The sequence below is a fragment of the Mastomys coucha genome, unplaced genomic scaffold, assembly GCF_008632895.1.
Source record: "Mastomys coucha isolate ucsf_1 unplaced genomic scaffold, UCSF_Mcou_1 pScaffold21, whole genome shotgun sequence".
NCBI lineage: Eukaryota > Metazoa > Chordata > Mammalia > Rodentia > Muridae > Mastomys > Mastomys coucha.
The window spans coordinates 133,149,402-133,163,674 of NW_022196904.1; the positions used below are offsets into that span (position 1 = coordinate 133,149,402).

At 46.9% G+C, this 14,273-nt stretch overlaps 1 protein-coding gene across 3 annotated transcripts in view; it reads left to right on the forward strand.

Annotated features, from left to right (window-relative positions):
* LOC116103277 (actin-85C-like) overlaps nt 1-2,632 on the forward strand; it is a 32,732-nt gene extending 30,100 nt beyond the window's left edge. For all 3 annotated transcript variants that reach the window (XM_031389010.1, XM_031389007.1, XM_031389008.1), the window contains 2 exons: nt 1,425-1,606; nt 2,348-2,632. In XM_031389010.1, coding sequence (XP_031244870.1) covers nt 1,425-1,606; nt 2,348-2,491 — 326 coding nt within the window. In that variant the 3' untranslated portion in view covers nt 2,492-2,632. The remainder of the gene's footprint in view (nt 1-1,424; nt 1,607-2,347) is intronic.
* Nucleotides 2,633-14,273: the final 11,641 nt, after the last annotated feature.

Sequence of the window (14,273 nt, forward strand, 5' to 3'; positions counted from 1 at the left end):
AAAGAAAGAAAGAAGGAAAGGAAGGAAGGAAGGAGGGAGGGAGGGAGGGAGAGAAGGAGGGAGGGAAGAAGGAAGGAAGGAAGGAAGAAAGGAAGGAAGGAAGGAAGAAAGGATGTTTGACTGATAGCTCAAGGTTATTGTCTGTCAGGAGTGTGAGGTGGCTGGCCACCCTGCATTTACAGGCAGGAAGTAGAAAGGATGCTGGTGCTTGGGTCCCTTTCTCCTTTATATTATGTCCAGGGTCCCAGTTCATGGTATTGCCCACATTCAGGGTGGTTCTTCCCTCCTTAATTAATCCATTCTAGAAACTCAGACTGCCTAGAGGCTTATCTACACAGTGACTCTATATCCTTCATGCAGACAGTATTAGCTCTCAGAGACAGTATCACCCTCTCTCTGGAACAGTGAGTGATAGGTAGCTCAGTCGTCTGAGATAGATAGCACTGTCTAGTGGTGCACAGTGGGATGCCGAAGCAGGAGGATGACCATGAGTTCATAGTCAGCCTGGGCTACACAGTGAGCCATTGTTTCAACAAAAAGAAAGTGACAGACAGTGAAATCCTCATGGAAAGGGAAGGTCATGGAAAGCCAACGTTTCCTATGATCTAAGACTTCAAGTCATTTGTACCATACGTGGACATGCTCTGGTTAGTGGAGCTTAGCTCTCTGTTCTTTGTTATATAGTACAAAGCATGAAATCTTTCTCTGCTTTTGATTTTTGAGGCAGGTTCTTGTTCTGTAGTCCAGGCTAGTCTGGAACTCATTATATAGCCTAGGCTTATCTTAAACTGTGGCAACCTGCCTGCCTCAGTTTCTCAAAATGTGAGATTGTAAGCATGGCAGACCACACAGCTTTTAAAGTTATAATGCATGCCAATGTAGAGAGGTCATTAAAGTACTCCTCAGAGGCCAGGTGGATCCTAGGGAGGAAGGAAGCCTTAGGCTCCTGATGTCAGCGGAGCCCTCTGCCAGGCACACCTGAGGCACTCCATTGTATTAGTTCTTCAGCCCTTAGCCCATGATCACCCTGTGCAAGGAGTGAGGGGGTGCTGATTGGCATGCACTGCCCCCAGAAACATGAGCTATAGCTATATGATGCATCCATTGTTCAAGGCTGGTGTCTGTTGCTTATGGAACATGTGACAAGTGAAGACAGTTATGTAGTGACACTTTCCAAGGCTGAGTCAGGAGACTGCCCTACAAACACTCACAAAACAGGTGACACCAACCTTGTTTGAGCCACTGGAAGTCAACTCTTGTCAGTGATGGTGCTGGTAGACCAAGCTTGTGACCCACTTGAAGTCCAGAGGACCTCAAGATTCCTGGTGGCACTTGGATCTACCCAGAATCTGGAAGGTATCCCTCCCTGAAATACTAAAATGGGGAGCCTCTGATCCCAAAGCCCTCTTGTGTATTTCCCCTAGAGAGAACCAAGCCAGGAATCCACATGCACACCTTGGAGAGTATCATGTCCTGTGAGAAATCCCACTGGAGGACTCTATTCAGTTATATTATACTGTCTGGTGGCACCGGTGCCTGCTCTGGCCTACAATTCCGGCTGAAGAAAGAGATGGCAAAGCTGGTCTCTCCGGACTTCTGTTTGAAGGTATTGACCCAAACTCACCAGGGGCCTTCAGGGGTTGACCCATGAGTAGTTCTAGAGTGGTTAAGGTCTAGGAATTGTACAAATAAGCAAAAGTGACAGAAGCCTCTGGCATTTACATCAGAGAGAGAGGGGAGTGGAGAGAGAGAGAGAGAGAGAGAGAGAGAGAGAGAGAGAGAGAGAGAGAACAGCAAGCTAATCTGGTGTGGGAGGAGTGGCAGATGGGAAGGGCCTGCAGCCTGGCAGCCTGCAGGGTGAGCAGTGGCAGTGCTGAGATACTGAACATCTGATCAGAAGGTGGCATCAAGGATGATGAGCTATGGGGGTCAAGATGAGCATGTAGGCTCCTTTTGTATTTTACATGAACATGTGTATATGCATGTGGACACAGATGGCATGTCCAGCTTTATACATGGGTTCTAAAGGTCTAAACTCAGGTCCTCATGCCTGAGCCTATCTCTTTAGTCTTCTTCTGAAACAGACCTCACTATGTATCCCTGGCTGTTCTTGAACTTGCTGTGTTGATCAGCCTGTTCTAGATCCTTCTGCCTCTGCCTCCTGAGTGTTAGAATCACAGGCATGTACCATCAAGACTCCTATAACACCTAATTTAAAAAGTGAATTTTCTACTATGTGGGTCCTAGGAATGGACTAAAATTGTCAAACTCAGGCAGGTGTATTTTTTGAATAGGTTTCTAGTTAGCCCAGAGTGATTTCTTGATGTGGATCTTCTCCTCCCTCTAGGTGGTTACCTCTCCATATGCCAAATATGGTGCCTGGATAGGTGCCTCCATCTTGTGTTCTCTCCCTATGTTCAAGGACATGTGGATCACAAACCATGAGTATTTGGAAATTGGCCCTTCTGTGATATGTAGAAGAAGCTTCTGACTGGTGGATTTCAGGTTCATCATCTGGGCCAACATCACCATACCTAGGCTGAACCTTCACCATTCTGAGCAGGGCATAATCAAAACAAGCTCACAGCAAGGGCCCCATTCTCCTGTAGGACAGTAAAAGTGTGTAACAGCAGCTGACTCTGCCTGGTGTCTGGGTAGCCACTGTAGCATCCCAGTGTAGCAGGCGCTGATTCTTCTGGTGTATTGGTCAGGATAAGTTAGTAGTACTGCATAACAAGCACCCCCAGTTCCCAGTGCCACAAAGTGGGGTTTTCCAGTCACCCTGCTGCCAGCACCCTGAATTAAGGATCATCACCCTCACTTGGGACCTTCTGGTAAAGCAAACATCATGTGCAACATCATTACTCATAATGAGTTTCTTAGAACCATTTTTGTTGCTATAACAAAATACCTGATACTTGGTAACTTATAAGAACAAAGGTTTATTTAGCTCACAGCCTCAGGAATGTGACACTGGCCTCTGTGAAGGTGATGTTGCCTAATTAAAACATGGTGCAGAGCATTGTGGGCTGAGACAGTAACAGTAGAATTGAGTCTCCTTCCTCCTGTTCTTTATCTTGTCCTTTTTTGTTGTTATCAGGAGCCATTTTATTTTTTCTCCAACATAACATTTTTATTGATTATTTGGGAATTTCATATCATGTACCTCGGTCACACTCACTTCCCAGTCCTCTCATGTCCAACCTCCTCCCAACTTTGTGACTTCCCAACCCCCAAAAAAGAAGAAAGAAAAAAAGGGGGAAATGTGCCAATACACTCAATAGAGCATGGTCAAACTCCCAGTGGCTTTAAAGACAATTGGGTCCTTCTCTATCTGCACCCCTGCCAGAAGCCATCAACTGAAGAGCTACATTTCAGCATCCTTATCACAATTTTTAAGAGTTCTCCTTGATGGCTTCCTGTTAGGCTGGTGTGTGTGTGTGTGTGTGTGTGTGTGTGCGTGTGTGTGTGTGTGTGTGTGTGTGTGTGTGTGTGTGTGTGTATGATAACTTTATTTAACTCCAGTCTCCTTCCAAAGCTTACAAATAGCATTAATATATAGATTTGGGGACTTGGTTTCTATAATAGTTTGAATAGGTCTGGCCCCCATAGATTCGTGTTTCGTGTGTTTGAATGATTGGCTCATGGAGAGTGGAAATATTAGGAGGTGTGGCCTTGTTGGAGGAAGTATGTCACTGTGGAAGTGGTCTTTGATGTCTTCTCCTATACTCAGGCTCTGCCCAGTATAAATGAGACCCTCCTCCTGGATGCCTTTGGATCAAGATGTAGAACTCTCAGCTCCTCCTTCAGCACCATGTCTGCCTAGATGCTGCCATGCTTCCTGCCTTGATGATAATGGACTAAACCTTTGGAATTGTAAGCCAGCCCCAACTGAATGTTTGCCTTTATAGGAGTTGTTTTGATCATGGTGTATCTTCATAGCATCCTAAGATATCCTGACACCAGTGGCTAAACTTAGTCGTCGTCTGTTGGGTTTCACTATCAATGAGAGACATGGGGGTGTTTATCACAGTTAAAAGACACAAACCACACAAAGCCCCACTCCAACATGAAGGAGGGGAGTTATATGGCACAGGGGGCTGGGAGGGTGCTAGCACCCCATCCGGTGCCAGTGGTCTCAACCTTTCAGGGAATGTGGTCTTCCTGGGGTTGCTGTGAGGCCAATTTCATGAGGTCTGACTATAGACACGGGAACTGCAGCCAAGGGAGACAGGATCAAGGCTATAAAGGTCCACACAAGGGCTTGAAATCTGCAAATAAGTGAGCGGGAGCACTGGTGACTGAAAACAGAAAATGTAGACTGACATACAGTAAAGGAGACAACCCCAGGCTTTAAGGAACGAATCACTCCTGTACAGTTTCCATCTGAGGTGTGTTTAGAGCTCACAGATAATCAGCAGGCACTAGGCCCTGTCTTCCCTGGCTGGCATCTGCTTGTTTAGGCTCTCAGTTCATCCTTGGTTTGAAAAGTCACAGGCTGTCTGCTAGGTGACTGAGTCCACAGATCAAAATGGAGGGAATCTTGTGTCCTGAGCTAACAGAGTAGGACTCTGGGGAGGGGGTAGCACTAGATACAGAGGAGATCATGCCTTTATGAAGAACTCAGCCAGTGAGGGATTAAGGGAGCAGAGAAGTGCAATTAGGAATTTAAAAGCATGCATTTTGTGCCAGCAACAATGTGCCAGCCGTTTTTGCCTTTTCTCTATGCTGACACCCAACTCTACAAGGTTAAAATAATAAACTGCTCCACTTTCACTTTCTGAGTCCCTGAGACTCTTCTAGTGCAGTGATGCACTGTGGGATCTGACAGCAGGGAGCACAAGGTGGTTACTGTGACAGGAACATATCTAAATTAGGTGCCGGTGACTCAGTGCATAGCTGAGTCTAAGTCTTCGGTGCTGTGTCCTGAAGCTCAGGCAGAGGCTTGACACCACTGCAGCTCCTGGAAAGTAGATGATGTTGTCTGAGACTACTGGGCCTTCTGAGGCAGACTCAGAAGCCAGCCAGTCTGATAGGGTGGAGAATCAGACATGTGTGAAGAGATGGTGGCCACTGTTCTGTCTGTGCCATGGGACTGAAGGAAATTCCGGGCTGAACAATAAACGAACAAAGCAACTCCCTACTGACGAACAATGTTTGTTCATCAGATGTTCCTTAACTTTGACATCTAGGTACCCCTTAACCTTGATAGGCAGGTGTTCCGTAACCTTGACAACCACACACCCTTTTGACCTTCACAGAGGTTCCTTTAATCTCAATAGTGCATATTGGGAAGCCACTTGCTGTTGGCTCCCTCACAGGACTGCACGCCACCCTTGAGAGATCCCACCCACCCCACAGTAGTTCTGCCCAGACCCAGGACCCCAGAGTCCATGGTTGGGCTCCAAACTTCCTTTTTTTTTTTAAATGGAGCTCAAGACCAAAACTCCTAAGGAAAGTCACTGGCACCACACACCAGCAGACCTTCCCATTGAACTCCATGTCCCTCCCAGAGGCACATCCCAGCAACAGGACCCTGTCTATGTGCTCCCTTGCTGAACTCTTGGTGTTCTGACCCATGTCTAGTACTGTTCTCCCCATAAATACTTGCATATCTGCAGCAATGGGCTCTGTGCCACTGGGGCTCTCAGACCGGCAGCATCAGATCTCCCATGGGCTTGTAGAAGCTCCCTGGCCCAGACCATCATTCAGGGCTTCTAGGGGAGGAACCAAGATCTATGAGTTTAGTCCCCAGAGGTTCTGCCCTTTGAGAAACCTAGATTAATGAATCCAAGTTCCTTATTTGGGCTGGAATCCCTGAATTTTAGAGCTGACCAGTAGATGTCATCCTAACACTGGTTACCAGGTCTCATCCTGTTCTGACTGGGAGACTGGAGGTTTCAGAGGTTTCTTGGTGGGGATGCCAGGGATGCCAGGGATCACCTCTCAGCTTGCCTGTCCATGCCTCTGGGTGGTCAGCCTGTCTTGAATGAGGTGGGGATAGGGTAGAGGATGAGGGGTGGAGGGAGGTGAGGTGAGCACAGCTTGTGTTTGGCATTTGAGGAGGGATCAGGGCTGGGAAAGAGTCTGTCCTTGACAAATGTCCAAGGTCAGAGCCTCCAAGAAGGGAGCTGTGCTAGGAGCTGAGGATTGGACCTGAGCCCCATCCCATTCTAGGCCCAAGTTGCTCCTCCAACACTGTTGTGGGGCCCTGGGTGGTCTAGTTCCTGCTGTTGAGAGATTGCACCCTGACAAAATACAACTTAGAGAAGGAAGCGTTTGTCTGGCATGCAGTTCTAGGTTACAGTTCATCGTTGTTGGATGGAAGACGAGGAGGCTGGACACATCACATCCACCAAGAGCAGAGGGATGTGGCTGCATACTGGTACCTTTCTCAGTCTTGCACAGCTAAGGATCCAAACCCAGGGAGTGGTGCTACTCACTCCAGGCTGGGGCTTTCTGGGGCTATTAACACAACCAAGTCAATCCACCCACAGTCCAGCCCAATCTAGATAATCCCTCCTTGAGACCATGTTTCCAGGTAAACTGTCAATTTGGCAATCAGAATGAACTACCACAGTAGGTGTCCTCAGGCAGAGGCAGCTCCATCATGATAACCAGGCAGGAGGCTCTGCAGGGCCTGTGGCATTGACCCTCTGTCAATGGTATCCGCTGCTGCTTGTGGTACCAGGGTGGTGTGCACCTACACAGTCTGCCTCACTGCATACCTCCTAAGTGGGAATCATGTGGCCAGCCTGGAGCTGGAGACACAGCCCTCTCTGTTTGGGTCTTAATGGAAAGCTGTTTGGGACATGAGTGACCATGTAAGGGACTCTCTCTGCCCTCCTAATAGTCTTAAGGTGACCCCTGGGGCTCTGAGGACCCAGATCTCTGGCCACTACTAGCATGGTCATGCACAAGCACTGGCTTCTTCCCTAGGCGCTGCGCTGCTCGGGCATCTGTAGAAAGTCCTTTCATGGCATCTCCATTGAGCCATTTTAGATTGCAGATTCCGTTTCCTGTAAGGACTGACTGAGATGGGTTTGCTGGGGCGTGACTCTTCTTTCCCTGGGGAGATAAGAACAAACATGTCTGTTCACCCATGTGATACAGCACAGACAAAACCATTCTTTATGTGCATGGGTGTTTTCCATCATGTGTGTCATGAACCACCACGTGAACATGCTGTGCCTGAGGAGGCCAAAAGAGAACTTTGGATCTCACAGAACTAGAGTAACAGTTGTGAGCTGCCCTTTGGGTGGTGGGAATTGAGCCAGGGTCCTTTGGATCCAGTATTCTTAACTGCTGAGCCATCTCACTAGCTCCAATTTTCTCCTTTCTATTCAGTCTAGGACACCAGCCACTCACATTCGATGTGGGTCTTCCCATATAATTAACCTAATCTAGAAAATCCCTTACAGACATGCCTGGAGGTTTGTCTTTATGATTTCTGGATCTTTTTAATTTGACAATATTAACTAGCACTCTGTACTTTTTTGTTTTGTTTTTGTTTGTTTGTTTTTTTCAAGACAGGGTTTCTCTGTGTAGCCTTGGCTATCTTGTAGACCAGGCTGGCCTTGGACTCAGAAATCCACCTGCCTCTGCCTCCCAAGTGCTGGGATTAAAGGCGTGCGCCACCACCGCCCGGCAACACTTTGTACTTTCAACAGCCTTCATACCACCCACAGCTTGGAGGTAGGTTGGGACAAGATGGAAGGTGGGAAACACAAGGGTGAGGCAGAAGAACAGGCAAGATCATGAGCATAGTGCTAGCAGGGTGATGTCTGGACCATCCAGTGCTACCTTCTAACTCTTTGGGTCAGAAAAACATTGGAAGAGCACAGTTAAATTCAGCAATTTGACACACTTGGCACCCCATGCCTTGTCCCTCCTCTGAAGACAGCAGCTTATCTCAGCAGAGACCCATGAAATGCATACTTAGTGAAAAGTCACAGGGCAGCTAGGGACCCCAGGGACCCTCACTAGGGAGACCTCCCATGTGGCCCTGTCTTCAACCCTGCAGTGGGTGCCATCGCCTGCCATGCAGGTGTCTGGGTCGCTAGCTGCTTTCCTAGAGCCGGTGCAGGATAGAAGTGGAGATTTGGAAAGGAGGAAGCCCTTTGAGCTGGGACCTGGCCCACCTTTCCTGCTGACTGAGCATCATGACACAAGAACTCAGCTGATCAAGCCAAAATTGCCTGCAGAATAATGTGCGTTTTCCTAAAGCCAACAGACAAGGATGCCCAAAACAACAGATGAACCGTGCTTGCCACCAGCCAGAACACTTCTGCCCTGAGCTTGATGCTCATACTCTCATGGATCTTTAGGGAAAATAAGAAAGACGGTGCATATATATTTACTTAACTTAAAATTTTTACTTAAATAGTAAGCTTGTCTTAGTCTTTAAACCTCATAAATTGTATCCTTAGAGAGATAATGACTCAGAAAGATTCAGAAGCGCGTAGAATAGCCTTTTAAAACATGCCTAAGCAGGGTTCTCTTAAGACGCCTGCACCCATGTGGGTGTGTGTGCTGTCCTTTTCCTGTATATCTGTCTAGACAATAAATTCACTAACTTGACTTCCCTGACTCATCCAGACATTCTTTTTCAAATATTTATTTATTTTTATTTTCTGTGTATGCATGTTGACAGAAGTCATCTAGGGAAGGCTATAGCAAGCGAGTTTCCTGGAGCTAGCCCACTGTTTTACATGGCTGCTAGGGGTGCACTCTGGAGAGGCACAGCCCCAGAGACTTTGTCTCAGGATTGCTTCTCGATACTCATATGCCTTTCCTGCCACTATTACATAGCCTAATGATTCCTGGGCATCAGCCCACCCTATTGGGCAAATTTACTGAAGATGAACATTCATGAATTAATGCTGTTTCGATGAATAAATTGTAACATTCCTGATTTGATTAAAATAAATTTAAGAAGAAAGTTTAAAGAGATGCTTTTAGTTGTTTTGCCAGAAAGATGTAATAAAGTTAGAATCAAGAATAGAATGTTCGCCCTCCTCATAGAATAGTCAGTAAAGGCTGCATAATAAGGAATACAGTGAGGTTTCATAAATTGCACTAAGAAGATAATTACACTTGGGACAAATTTGTGAAGTAAAAACCTCATTGTAGGTCAGGTCCAAGGATAAAGCCACAGGTGTCCACTATGATAGAGTAAGGGCCATGTGAAATTGTTGCTTTGAATTTAGGAGCTTATAGAATCAAACACTGCTTTTAATATCAACATCCTTCTGTAACTCCCCTTTTGTGTAACATTTTATCTATGAGGTAATTTATAAAGAACTTTTGTCTAAGAAGGTATAAAAAGTCAGGAATAAAGAATAAATGAAGTGTGGCTTTTGGGGCTCTGCTCCATCCATCAAATGTATGTATATATGTCTGTCTATCTATATGTATGTAGGTATATGTACGTAAATGTGCATGTGCACTTGTAAAAATTTATGAAACAGGTGGTGGGGCCCAGCCAGAGTGTGTGTGTCTATGACTGTGTGCCTGACCTTCTTCTTTTCCTTTTTTTTCCTCTCTGGCTCAGGAAGAGTTAACAAACCCTGAGCCTCTTGTCTAGCTAGCCAGGGGTTCTGGAGCCAGAAAGAAAAGATCCCAGGTAAGTTTTTTTTTTCTTAATTCCTTGCTGCTATAAGCAGGAGTTAAATTTCCAGAAGCCAGCGGCTTTTGGCCACAGAACAGCAAAGAGTTAAAGAAAGAATCAGATTGTAAAAGGAAGCAGCCTGTGGCCATGCAATCGACATCATACCCCCACCCCCACATCTGGAACTGGGTGCTGGGAAGCCCCTGGCAGAGCATTTGCCTGGATGTATATCTATACACCATACAGGTGCAGTGTCTATTGAGGCCAGAAAAAATATGACAGATCCCTGCAACTGGAGTTACAGATGGTTGTGAGCCACAATGCTGGGTCCTAAGCCGGGTCTTCTGGAAGAGCAGCTGGTGCTCTTAACCCCTGAGCCACCTCTCCAGCCCCTTGTCTTGAAATGCTTTGTGTGTGTGCATGTGGATGAGTGAGTCTGTGTGTGTGTGTGTGTGTGTGTGAGTGTGTGTAGGATAGAGTTGGTGTCAAGTGCCTTCCTCAGCCATTTTATTTTTTAAGACCCCCCCCTCTTACACACACACACACACACACACACACACACACACACACACCAGATGGCACCAGTGAGAGGCAGTGGAAAGCGGCCAGGGTGGCTGTTTCGGGGACCTAAATGGACGTTAGCCTGGCTGACCCCTGGGTCTCTCTGTACAAGTGAGGGTAATAGGCTTGACCTCAAAGCCAGTGTCCTGCTGTCAGTAACATCCCTGTGGCATTTAACCACCAGCAACCATGTCCAGGTGTCAGCCGTTGTATCTGGTGGGGGAAGGGTTGGGCAGGAGATAGGCGAGGGCCACTTTCACAGCACAGGTGTTGTTTTCATGTAATCTTTGCTCCACCGTGTAGATCTGAGGATGACAGCTATGGTGGTTACACTTGGTTGTCAATTTGGCGCACTGAGAAGTGGGAACTTCAATTGAGAAATTACCTCCATCAGATTGATTTATGGGGATGTCTGGAACTTTTTTTTTAAATTATTGCTGGTATGGAAAAGCCCAGCCCACTTTGAGTGGCGTCATGCCTGGTTAGGTGGCGGGTCTGCATCTGGGTTACCAAGTTGGTAAGCAGCATTCCTCCATGGCCTCTGCTTCAGTTCCTGCTTCCAGGTTCCTGCCTTGACTTCCCTTGATGATGGACCATAACCTGTAACCCAAACAAACGTTTTCCTCCCAAAGTTTCTTTTGATCATGGTGTTTTATCACAACAATAGATGCCAAGCTAGGACAAGGACCCACTGGGGACCCAACATTGATGATCACAGTTCCAAGACAAGCCAACACAGACACCTGAGGTCCTATGTATCAGCTTTTTCTAGACCCCAACCTTGAGCATCCCCTCCTTGCAGAAGATTTACAGGTAAAAGTCCAAGAACTATAGCCAGGGCACCAAGGGCAGGTTGCTCTAATGAAGCCAGGCTGTGATGGTTCATGCATGGCCTTGAGCCAAACTTCACCTCACTGGTGAGTGGGGGATGGTGAGATTATCCCACTGAGAATGAGGGCCACACCAGAATTGTACCATGGTTTGGGATATCTTACTGCTTTTTATTAGAGGAGTCTGGCTCAGGCTTAGAGACTTGACAGGGTTGCTTGCTCCCATCCATCTGTGGCCCAGCTCATCCTAAAGTCCATGGGTCACAGTCCACTCTCCCAACCCCCACTCACTCATACTCAGAGCCAGAACTCAACAGGAGTCCACTCAAGAGTCTACAGTGCTGGAAGTGGGGACAAAGCCTTTCAGGTATCCAGATCGCACTCCTCCATGAGTTTGGGCTCAGAGTCCCCAGGACTGTGCAGTCACTTAGGCTGTGGAGGCAGACAGAGCACCTCCTGCCACAGCCATCTGCATCCATGTACCTCCCTACATGCGGACTGCCTTTGGGAGCTAGGAGAGGGATGAGCAGAGGTCTACCATCTGTCCCTCTCTGTCCATGGGGAAGCTTCAAAGCTGCCAGCTAGGCCAGCATGTCCAGCTGTTCCCCTCTCAGGAGAGAGTTCAGCATAGTCTGTAGAGCTTGCTGCCACAGCTGTGATGGGCCTTGAGGGACATGTAGGCTTCTGGCTGGCTGATCTTTACTTTAGAAGATAAACATACTGATCATGCAGAATGGTAACATATACCCCTCTTCCCTCCATCTTGCCTCTGTTGGCAGAGCCATGCTTCTGAGCAGCTTCAGGCTCAATGATGGCTAAGGAGGGTCTGGGCAGGGTACCACCATGGTGATAATGGACAGAACCTCTGAAATTGTAAGCCAGCCCTAATTAAATGTTTGTCTTTATGAGTTGCCATGGTCATTGTGTTTCTTTACAGCAACAAAACCCTTACTAAGACAGTTTTGTTGTTGCTTTTAGTTTTTTGAGTAAGGGTCTCATGTATTCCAAACTGGTTTTGACTTGGCTATGTAGCTGAGGCTGGCTTTGAGCTCATAGACCTCTGCCTGCCTTTGCCACAGGATAGGAGTGGTGGGATCAAACCATGTGCCCCATGCTGAGCCCACAAGAGGACTTAGGAGAACACACATGAAAACACCTATCTCTGAAGACACATTTCTTTCAGGCACATTTCAATGTGCCTGAGTCCTTACCTCACCTGTTTGCAATGCACAGTACCTCAAGTGCCTGCAAAAGGGGCTCCCAAATCCTGGGTACATCCGTCCTTTATGCCTGATGTCTACCAGCTCAGCTCCAGGGCTGGGTGCCTGGTACCATTTCCTTAGCAACCCAGGCTGACCTCACCTCAGTATATTGGTTTCTGCCAGCCTGCTTCCAACAAGGAAAGTCAACTGCAGACATCCCCACAGGAAGAGAGACTGAAAATGGGCAGGCAGCTGTGCAAGTATGAGCTATCGTTAGCAGAACATCAGAACATCTTTTGCTAATAACCATCACCCCTGAACCTGTTAATGAAGGGTTAATATATTCAGCCACTATACAAGCCTTTTCTGGGAAATACCAGTCATAGTCAATTGCAGACTGGCCAGCCTTGGGTCTGTGATTCTTTGGGGCTGGGGGAAGCTGGTCTATTTTCCACAGAAAAACTAGGAGCAGAACTGTTGTTTAGGCCAGAATGTGAGAGAGGCCTTTGTAGTCAGGCAAGTGGGGAACAGTGAGAATCTATTTCCAGGGCTCAGGACTTGAGTTAGATGACAGTGTGTGCAGCCATATGTTTGCACTTTGTCCAGAAAGAAGGGCAGGAACTACTGCTGATTCTGTGGTAGAGGCCAGACTGTCTGTAGGAGGTCTATAATAGGGCCCAGTTGTTTTAAAGCCTCTTAGAACATAGAGAAATGGAGGGTAGGCATAAGGGGTGAATGATTGACAAGCACAGGGTTCAATAGAGTTAGAACTGAGAACCAACAGGTTGGATAGAAAGACAGTCAGATTGGTGGTAGATGAATGAATGCATGAATAAATGGATGGGTGGATGGATGGATGGATGGATGGATGGATGGATGGATGGATAGATGGATGCATGCATAGATGAATGGAAGGGCAGATGGATAGAGTGTAAGTGGATAGAAAGATGGGTAGATGGGTGAGTAGACCTGGTTGATAGGTGAATGAATGTATATATGGTGCAATGGATGTATAGGTAGATAGATAGATAAATGCTGTCCTAGTTTTCTTTCTATTGCTGTGTTAAAGACCATGACTAAAGATAACACGAAGAGGAAAGTGTCTATGTAGCTTATATATCCCGATCACAGTCTGTTACAGAGAAAAGTCAGGGCGGGGACTCGAGTCAGGAACCTGGAGGCAGGAATTGAAGCAGAGGCCAGGGAGGAATGCTGCTTATTAGCTTGCTCAGCCTGTTTTCTTAAACACCTTAGGACCACCTGTCTAGGGATGGAACTGCCCACAGTGAGTTGGGTACTCCTCTCACACCAACCATTAATCAATGAAATGGCCCTCATTCTTGCTTAAAGGTCTATCTGGTGGAAGAAATTTCTCAACTCAAACATCCTCTTCCTAGGTGACTCTAGTTTACGTCAGGTAGGCAAAAATCTAACACAGATGTAGTGCTGAATAGACAGATGGGTACATGGATAGGTAGGTGATAGATGATTGATAGATAATAGATAAGTGAGTTACTGATAGATGGTAGCTGTTAGAAGTTGGATGGATGGATGGATGGATAGATAGATAGATAGATAGATAGATAGATAGATAGATAGATAGAAAAATAGATAGATAATCATTCAGGCAGGCATGCACTCAGCATATAGAGCTGATAAAGGAGGTCTAGCCCTGCCTGCAGACTCAGGCTGCTCTTCTGTTTCCCCCAGTGCACGGCTTCTCTGGTGGATATGATGATGGGGTACATCAGTGGCCTCATAATGCTAATAACAAGGTAACAGTTCACTGGGGACCCATTCCCTCAATCCACATCAGGAATTGAGCAGATAGGTCTTACACCTGGGAAGTCCTCTGTATTACCATGCCTAAGCCAACCAGGGCTGGAGCTATAGCCAGTCACATAGGTACAGCAGCTGCAGTTTGCTCTAGTCCTGCTGCAGATTTGCTGTGTGACCTGGGCCAAGGGTCAGACTTCTCTGAATGTCATCTACCAAATGCTGGACTTCCTCACTACACTGTGTGTGTGTGAGAGAGAGAGAGAGAGAGAGAGAGAGAGAGAGAGAGAGAGA